Source organism: Glycine soja, chromosome 15, assembly GCF_004193775.1.
Source record: "Glycine soja cultivar W05 chromosome 15, ASM419377v2, whole genome shotgun sequence".
In the NCBI taxonomy this organism is placed as follows: Eukaryota; Viridiplantae; Streptophyta; class Magnoliopsida; order Fabales; family Fabaceae; genus Glycine; species Glycine soja.
The window spans coordinates 2444695-2453844 of record NC_041016.1 but is presented as its reverse complement, the minus strand read 5'-3'; the positions used below and the strand labels follow the sequence as shown (position 1 = coordinate 2453844).

The following is a 9150-nucleotide window of genomic DNA, read 5'->3' as shown; positions in this document are numbered from 1 at the left end:
CCGTAGTTGGGTAGAAAAGCCGATGATGCTATTAAGAAGTATTTGGTTTCCAATGCGAAATCAACAACTAAGATTATGTTCCAGGGAACAAAGGTGGGGATTCAGCCATCACCGGTGGTTGTTGCGTTTAACTCAAGAGGTTGCATGTCGTGGCTTGACTTGAGTTTCAACATCATCTCGAGCACCTCCATATCGGTACCTTCATTTTTTTTAAATTAAAAAAAATAAAAATTAATGACGTGGACACCTGAACTTATGTATTTAGTGAGTATGCGTGATGATATGATGATATTTCATATGTCACGTCATCACTTGATGGATGAGGACTAACGACAAATAGTGAAATAAAACGCAAAAATTCTTAGGTATATGAGATAGATAATTTTTTATAAACAAACTATATTCTAGTAAAAACTTAATTAAGTCTTCTAATTAATTCATACTTGAGTGTAGACATAAGTAACTGCAGGAAAATATTATTTTTCTCGTAAAAAATTAAACTCAAATATTATTTCAAAAAATTTAATCATAATTTCAACTCACAAATATAAGTTCGTTTATTCATGAAAAAAATCACAATACTATTTATCATTGAATTTTGAAATAAATAAATAAATCTTCACAGTGGAACGTGCATCGCATAACACCGTAGTGTTGCTGTTCTCTGGTCAAGCATCCGTACATCAATGGTGTGTGCATGAGATTCGGAGGAACCCTTCTTTGGCCTTCGTATTTGAATAATCCAAAAACTGATAGACCCGACCCGATCCAAACTTAACTCTATCTGGACCTCGTCGGAGGAGGGGCAAGTAAGGGTTCATCAACTTTTTCTTCGTGGTGCCGTTTTTATTCACTAGGAAAGCCAATGCATTTTTTTTTCTCGAACTCATGCTATGAATTTTTCATCTATACTGAAAGTAACATTGCATCCGGAAATATTGGTATTCCGAGTGGACAATTTGACAGATGGAGCATTCCTATTTCCTAGTTGAAAGGAAAAGTATAATGCAATGTTAATAGCATGCATAATTTTCTTGCAGGTTTTGCAGGAATATGTTGAAATCAGGCTGATTTTATCTTCGGTAGTTATTGTGCTGGACTGGACAGGTACTAAACCGTTGTCTCCATCTTCTCACATTTTTGTAAATCTTGTGTATATTCTTAATTCATGAAAATTAGCCTCTCTTTTTTTTTTTGTTTGTTTACTTGGACAAAAATAACAATAATAATTAAAATTTATCAACGCACTGTATAAATATACACTTATCCTGTATCCAATAATTGTATAGCTTGGGGCTTTAGAGCTATGTTACCTGCAACTATGGTGAAAAGTCATGCAAATTGCTCATCTTGATTGTGATCTTTGTTGGTGAAACCTCTCTCTCTCTCTCTCTCTCTGCAGTATAAGTTCTAATTAAATGCTATTAATATCTGATATTCATCCATCATCCAAGAGTTTTGAATAAATAGGATAGCCGATATCCATATCCAGTCTATATACAATTTCCAAAAAAAAAATACAAGACCTACTAATTCTTGTTTATGTTTTTTTAAAAATCGGGATTGATATTTTGGTGTTAGCAGCCGAGCATACTAAATTTGCAGCTTGGATTCAATGATGTCTCAACTCATGAGTGCTCAATTCAATGAAGTTGTTATGATATGTTAAGATTACAACTCTCCAACAGACCCTCCTACTAGCTCTTTTTAGATAATGTTTGATCCGACTTCTTTTGGGTTTCTCTTCTTTCTAATAGGAAAAGTTGGGCCGAACACAATTTAAGAATATCTCTAAAAACTAAAAGGAGTTTTTTTAATGATGGGAAAGTCAAAATTGAAAAGTAGAGCTCTCATAGAAGCTATTGGAGGAGCTTCTTCTTTTAAGGAGAAGTCAAATAAAAGTAAGGCCAAATACTACCTTGTTTTGATAAGCTAAAAAGAGCTTGTAGGAGGATCATTAGTTACTTTCAGTAAGCTTAGTCAAACACCTTCAATTTTCAACAGAAGTGTTCATATGATGAGAAATGCTTTAATTAGCTTTGTAGAAACTCTTTCAAATTCCCATTTGGTTTTGTTGTTTTCTTTTCTGGTTGAACATTATCAATATTTATGGTTATTAACACTATAGAACCAAACAAGGAAAATAAAAAAAAGAAAGACACCCTTTAAATTGGAAATCATAAAACCACAATAACCATATTCTTCAAATTTTACGATTGCTGGTTTTATCATGCAATCAAAATTTAGTCAAGTTATCTGATTAACTTTGAAGGATAATCTAATTATTTGCGTAATTCTGCCATAGTAGGGCGATGGATCACCAATCTGGCCAGGGATTTGATTCAGATGATAGTGACCTTGATATGCAAGCAGAAATTAGTGACAAACACGAGAAGGTAGATGAATTTTCAAAAAACTTAGAAATATGTGGAGGTGAAGATGAAATGTTTGTTGAACAACCTGTAGCAGACATTTCAACTGATATAGAAGCTGTAGAACCATTCATAGGCATGGAGTTCAATTCAAGAGAGGAAGCCAGAGAATTCTACATTGCCTATGGTAGGAGGATAGGGTTTACAGTACGAATACACCATAACCGTCGTTCACGAGTAAATAACCAGGTTATTGGTCAAGATTTTGTCTGTTCTAAAGAAGGCTTTCGTGCAAAAAAGTATTTACACAGGAAAGATAGAGTGCTGCCTCCTCCACCAGCCACTCGGGAAGGTTGTCAGGCCATGATAAGGCTGGCTTTGCGGGATAGAGGGAAGTGGGTTGTCACCAAATTTGTGAAGGAGCATACTCATAAACTAATGAGTCCCAGTAAAGTTCCATGTCGAGGATCTGGGAAGCACTTGGTTAGTGAGGTATGTCTCTCCGGACGATGGCAAATATGACTAGATGGTACTTATGAACTGATGTATGATCTATGGTTGAATACACAGTTCCCAAATCTCTGTTCCTTTGTTATTCTGTTGTCAACAAAGGGATGAAGAGGCCAGTCAAACAGTGCATTTTTAACTAACAATTTAAGTATATTTGATTGAAATGAACTGTATAGTGTAAATAGACTACTGATTAGATCTCTCCTGCTGCTGTTATGGAATTGACATCAGTATTGGTGGGGGTTCAAATAGACAGAACAAGATGAGCTTGACTAGCAAAAATACAAGTAAACCCTCATTTTAGTCCTTGAAATTGTAAGTGTCTAGCCCCTAACTTTGCAAAACATTATCACTTAAATCTTTTCTGTTGCAAAATTACGGTGAAAAATGAAGTAAAAAAAGGATTAATAAAATGCATGGCTTTTTGAAAAGTTAGAGACCGAAATGAAATTTTTTTGTATATTCAAAGACTAAAATGATCAGTGCTTACAATTTTAGGGACTAGAATGAGAGTTTACTCGGCAAAATAAAGATGATTCTGTGTAATTTGAGAGTGCCTGGTCTCTCTTGGCCCTAGCCATTTACTCACAGTTTTTCCTTCCTTCTCACCGGTGTCTCGGTTTTTATCAATATCCTCCACCATTCCAACCAAAACCCTCCAGTTTGCATCCCCTGTCATGTAGGTTGTTAGTTATTTGAAGGCATAGGGTATCCCATGTTGCCTTTGATTTTGGACTCACTGGTTCTCCTAAATCTCTTCCTAGTATATGCCCAAGTCCGTGATGGAGTTCTATCAATATCACATCAAGAAGATATGGTAATTAGTTAATGAGATATGCTAGCAATGCACTTCTTTTAACCACTCTATTATTTGGTTGGAATTTATTAGTAATCACAATTTTTTGTAGGTCTCGCCTATTAATGAATCTCACTCAGAATTTTCTAGTTTTTCATAAATTTTAACCAAAAATAGAGAGCATGTTAGCGAATGTGTTGCCAACACTCCTCTTAGTGAATTGTTTCCTGAAATTTGAGATTACAATAAAAGGCTAAGAGCCCCTTTCCCTCTAACATCCAAGAAAGAGAGAAAGAAAATGACTGTGAATATGATTGATTAAACTGTTGTATAAAATTGGAAGCACATCGCAAGCAGCTTTGATAAGTTGATTCATGTACAGCTATCACTGGTTGCTACTTGCTAGGGTTGAATTTCTCTGTTTTGTGTCTCTCTTTTTTAGTACCTCACTTATATTGATGATTTGTGTCACAGGATGAGAAGGATAAAAGAATCCGTGAGCTGTCACTTGAGTTGTACAATGAAAGACAAAAGTGTAAACGACGTTGTGCTGCATATGAAGAGCAGTTAAATGTGATTTTAAATGATTTAGAAAAGCACACAGAACATATCTCTAAAAAGGTTGCTGCTGTAGTAAGAAGCATAAGAGAGATTGAGGAGGAAAAATCAGATTCGGATGGTGGGCAATTAGAGCCATCATAGCATGCTTCCTCATTGGAGACATCCTGGTTGAGATTGTTGAGAAGGCTAACATTATTCTGTCGGCATCGCTTGAAGTAGTGTAGTGTAGCGGTCAAGTTAAACTTCAGGCAGCACATAGTTTACCAGAAAAAATCACATTTTTCTGGTGTGTACCATGTCCTGGATTAGGTAGGTGCTTAAAGTGTAACATCCATTATTTATTGTTCTTGCCGAAAAGCGTTTCTCTTGTGAGTACTGTATAACGTAGCCATTTCATTCTTCCGTTGGACTCAACATTTTCGAGCCAGTGATCATGTACCTTTTCCAAGTTTGTGGGGTCGTCATGGTTTACATCAAATATTGACTCTACTCTCCCCTGCTTGCATTCTGCTTACATAAAAAATGTACCTTTTCCAATGTAGCGAAAATTTCTGGTTAATTGTCACTTTTCAATTTTATAAAAAGGCCAAATTTATCTCTATAAAATTTGTGTGGTGTACAGCTACTAACAAACTTGTCATTTGGTGTTAAATTTCTATCACCTAGAGACATTCAGACAATGGACTTGAGTCAGGGTTAAGGAACTATTATCGTGTTTATATCAAATTTACCCAAATCAATAATCATTGTTTTTTTTTTTTTGCATATGTAGACTTTACCAACTACCAAACATGCCAACTGCAATATAAAACGCCATTGCATGCCGAAAACACACTGTAATTCCAATAAATTATTACGGTTTGGTCGGTAAAACTGCCATGATAATTAATTAATTCTTGTCACATGTCCTTTATTTTCTGTGAATTTCTTTTGCAAATAAAGGTGCTGCGGATGAAAAAGATAAATAACCAAAATTCATGTTCAGGATATTATGATGTCGTGATAAATTGATTGTTAAAAGATATAAAATATAAATTTAGTCCTTAAATATTGTAAAATATAATAAATTAGTCTTGTCTTAAGTTTGTGAAATCATTTTATTATTAAGTTGTTTTAAGATTAATTTAATAATAAATTATATTTTTTAACGACCAACTTCACATAAGTTAAAAAATTTTAAGAATTAATTTACACAAATTTGTCATATTTTATGTACATTCACAAACTGAATTTGAATGTTTAATCTTTCCTATATCAATTTATAAGTATCTCATATGATAAATTAGATTATTTATCCGATAAATTAAAAAGAAAGAAAGAAAGGGAGATCAAGATTCAACAAAATCATCACAGAGTTTTACATAGTAAAAACAGAACCAACCTTTACGGCCTCAAAACTTTAACAACAAGAAAACACAAACAGATCTTGTGACTAGCAATAGTCTCCCGATTTCAACGGCCTTCCTCCCCCAAAAAACCAAGACATGAAGTTGTAGCAATACCAGGGCAAGGCTCATCTCACTTATCGAGCCAGGTTCTAACCCCCCAAAACCAACGTCTAACATTGGAAACACACACACACACACACACACAAACTGACAAAAGCGTCGACGCGTGCTTCTTCCAAAAAAAATAAAAATGACATGCATGGTAAATACGAGGCACAAATTAATGCGCACATTACATTGCATACCTAGGACGACGAGATCATATGGGATTGATCTAAATCATATACCGTCCATGGTCGGAAACCATTACATGTGTGTGACGTGGAGATTAGTTAGAGAAAACACAATTACCTTGTTGATCGAATCATGTAATTATTTCTCCTGAAACTTATATACAAGAACAAAACAAAGCAAAGATGTATGGGAATAGATAGATTGAATGGATGTGAAAGAAATGAATTTAAGTGAGAGCACTGAAGCCACCCCCTTTCATCATTTGCTTGAACTCCTTGAAATCGACCATGCCGTCTCCATCAACATCAACCTTGGATATCATGTTCTTGCAGTCTTGGACGGTTCTGCCCTGCTTCAAGCCGAGGGAGGACAGGACGGTCCTCAACTCGTCGACGGTGATGAAGCCGTCGGCGTTCTGGTCGAAGACGTTGAAGGCCTCCCTCATGTCCTCCTCCTCGTCGCGCTCGTCCATGATGGTCTGGTAGAGCTCCCCGAACTCGTCGATGTCGACGCAGCCATCGCCGTTGACGTCAATCCTCTCGATCATTTGGCCGAGCTCCTTGTCAGGAATGAAGATGCCAAGATTCTCCAGCGAGTCGTTCAGCTCCTTCTTCGTTATTCTTCCGTCGCCGTTGCGGTCGAACATCTGGAACACGCGCTTCAGCTCGTTGGGGTCCATTGTTGTTCTCTTGATGATGCGGGCACTGGAAGAAGAAGAAGAAGAAGAAGAAGGTGCAGTGATGGTTTTGGTTTGGAACCAAGAAGGGGGGAGGAAGGGACGCACCTTCTTGGGGACCAGACAGAGGAGGAATGAGTGTACGAGGTTGTAAAGAAGGAAAATCCTATGCAAAATAGTTGGCATGGGGATGGGAATGGGAAACGAGAATTAATTTGTGGTGCTTCTTTCTTGGACGACGAGAGATTTTTGGATTCTAAATATAAGAGTGGTTAATTGGATAGATATATATAAGGTAAAGAAATTGAAGTGAGTTGAATTCAGGTTGTTTTATGCTTTGTTTGTTGCTCCAGCCTCACTCAGAGCTTTTAAGAGACATGCAAGAGCTGTCTCTTCAGCCACTTTAACTCTAACGCGTTTTTGGTAAGGGGCACAACTGGATCTGCTTCCACTCAATCAATTTCAATTAATTTAAGAGATGAGTGTTATTAATATTGGGCTATAATTAGTGTGTCTTTAGAACGTTAGTTAAAAAATTAAAAGAAAAAAATTATTAATATTCTACTATCACTTATTAGCATTTTTCTTAATACACTCCATCTAATACATTTTTATTAATATATCTAGTCATACAATCCAACTCGACTTTTAGTAAGAGTTGAGATAGTATATATGTGATTATAAATTCTAATTTGGGTGTAAGTGTAATCATTGTATAAAAAAATAACATTGATAAATTTCAATTAATATTTATGTATAGATTTAGATTTAAATGTAAACTTGACATAACTATAGTGATGGTGATGAGCAGGGTTGTTTCAAAGACGCGTTCACATTAAATAATAATTGGTTTTGCTTTGCAAGAATTGTATTGTATTGGCCCCATGTCACTTCAATGGTGTGTTGCCTTACCTGTAATGTACTCCACATATAGTTATTGTTATTGTTTAACTGGCCGATGATCTAATCCACATATAATGCCGAGCAATGATACACAATTAATTAAGAAATGTCTGCTAACCATGACCCTCTACTTTCTGAATGGATCAGACGGGAATATTATTTCTTTTTCCCTCTTTGACAATAAGTATTTAATTTATGAATATAATTACGAGATTAATCGTTCCATCCAGAGTAAGGACCAAGTAAAACCTTTTCTTTAAACGGGAAATCTAATAAGAGACAAATTGTTAATGCTTACTGAAAATATCAGTTAAAATATTGTCTTTTTAACGAAGGATTTTCTTATTTTTTTTAAAGATTATTTTGTGTTAAATAGTATCTTTAAAATATTGGTTAAAAATAATTTTTTTTTATTAAAATACGTAAAATTATACTGGTAATGATTTTTATTTATGTATTTTCATGATCTCTTCAATAAAAAAAAATATATTAAAATTTCAAGTTTATTAATCAATGTCTACTGGTAAGTGATACCAAATGAAAAAACCATTCAACAAAAAAAAAAAAAAAGACTTCTAAATGTGAGTTTAAAAGGCATTGATGTGTGTTTGAGCGTTGATTACGGATCTAAACATAAATAGGAGGTGGTTGGAGAGTGGAGCCCGGCAAATGATTAGGGTAGGGGCCGGCATTACATTACATTATGTAATATTCAGTGGACTTCAGACACTTGAATTTACTCAACGGCTATTTGCGCGTGTTTGGTAGGGTGCTAACACGTGGCATCTTTGTATCATGTTTCTCCTTTTTTTTTTTTATTTGCTCTCTTCCATAAAAATAATTGTCTAAAGAAATAAAATTATCTGAAAATAATTATTATTTAACTTTTTAATGTAATATTAATTACATTTTTTCACTTATATTTCTTTTATATTAACAATATGAACAATAAAAATTAACATTGAATTAACAAAAATAAAGTTAATTTTATAAAATTGTTATTCTTTTTTTTATTATATTTTATTAGTCCATCTAAAATAACTTAAGACGATAATTATGATGAAAAAAATGAAATATTTAAATTGAATTAAATTAAATATATTTGTTTTCTCTCAAATTTAGTTTTTTCTCATATATAAACATTATTTTGTTTTAGTTTTGTAATTAGGAAATTGCTATATTTAATCCTTCTCAAACTTACATATCATCTTGCATTTTTAGTTATTCCTTTGTCAAGAAAAACGTTATTCTAAAGAAGACTAATCCACCAAATAAAGGTTGCAATCTTGCTAGCAACATTTTGGAAATAAGCTTGTAAATAATATTATATAGGCTAATTGGTTTGAGTACCTCCAAAGTGGTTTGATGGTCACCCTTGAGAATTAAGACAATAAATATTTCATTAGCCTGAGCGCGTCATTACAACCTTATGCCAAAACATTTTAAAAAGATAGATTAGAACTTATTTGATCTTGAAGTTTTATATGATTTCATATTATAAACGTTTTATGAACCTCTATTTTAGTAAATCAACAATTAAAGTTAAACAAGTCTCATCAGAAAGAGTAGAATAGTTAAAATGGTCCATTCAATCCGACCCAACTTTGATTCATGTGCGTTAAGGTAAAAAAAATCCACATGATCAAAAGG

The 9150-nt window shown here is 34.1% G+C and overlaps 2 protein-coding genes across 3 annotated transcripts; one reads left to right on the top strand and one right to left on the bottom strand.

Moving 5' to 3' along the window:
* The first annotated feature begins 609 nt into the window (after positions 1 to 609).
* Positions 610 to 4717, top strand: LOC114387140 (protein FAR1-RELATED SEQUENCE 5-like). 2 transcript variants are annotated; one of them, XM_028347273.1, is made up of 4 exons: positions 610 to 809; positions 1041 to 1107; positions 2309 to 2864; positions 4153 to 4717. In XM_028347273.1, the coding sequence occupies exons 3-4, from the start codon at positions 2313 to 2315 to the stop codon at positions 4378 to 4380; spliced, it is 780 nt and encodes a 259-aa protein (XP_028203074.1). In that variant the 5' UTR covers positions 610 to 809; positions 1041 to 1107; positions 2309 to 2312; the 3' UTR covers positions 4381 to 4717. The 2 variants fall into 2 exon arrangements, with proteins under 2 accessions (XP_028203074.1, XP_028203073.1); XM_028347272.1 differs by having other exon boundaries at positions 2306 to 2864.
* An 856-nt stretch (positions 4718 to 5573) lies between these two features.
* LOC114388687 (calmodulin-like protein 3) lies at positions 5574 to 7047 on the bottom strand. Its single transcript, XM_028349314.1, has one exon. The coding sequence runs from the start codon at positions 6781 to 6783 to the stop codon at positions 6148 to 6150; it is 636 nt and encodes a 211-aa protein (XP_028205115.1). The 5' UTR covers positions 6784 to 7047; the 3' UTR covers positions 5574 to 6147.
* Between the last annotated feature and the right edge of the window lie 2103 nt (positions 7048 to 9150).

Bases quoted from the DNA above. Each gene is read 5' to 3' on its own strand.
- LOC114387140 (XM_028347273.1), top strand. From the start codon at position 2,313: ATGGATCACCAATCTGGCCAGGGATTTGATTCAGATGATAGTGACCTT. The intron at 2,865-4,152 runs GTATGTCTCTCC...TTTGTGTCACAG, and splicing joins GGAAGCACTTGGTTAGTGAG to GATGAGAAGGATAAAAGAAT.
- LOC114388687 (XM_028349314.1), bottom strand. From the start codon at position 6,783: ATGCCAACTATTTTGCATAGGATTTTCCTTCTTTACAACCTCGTACAC.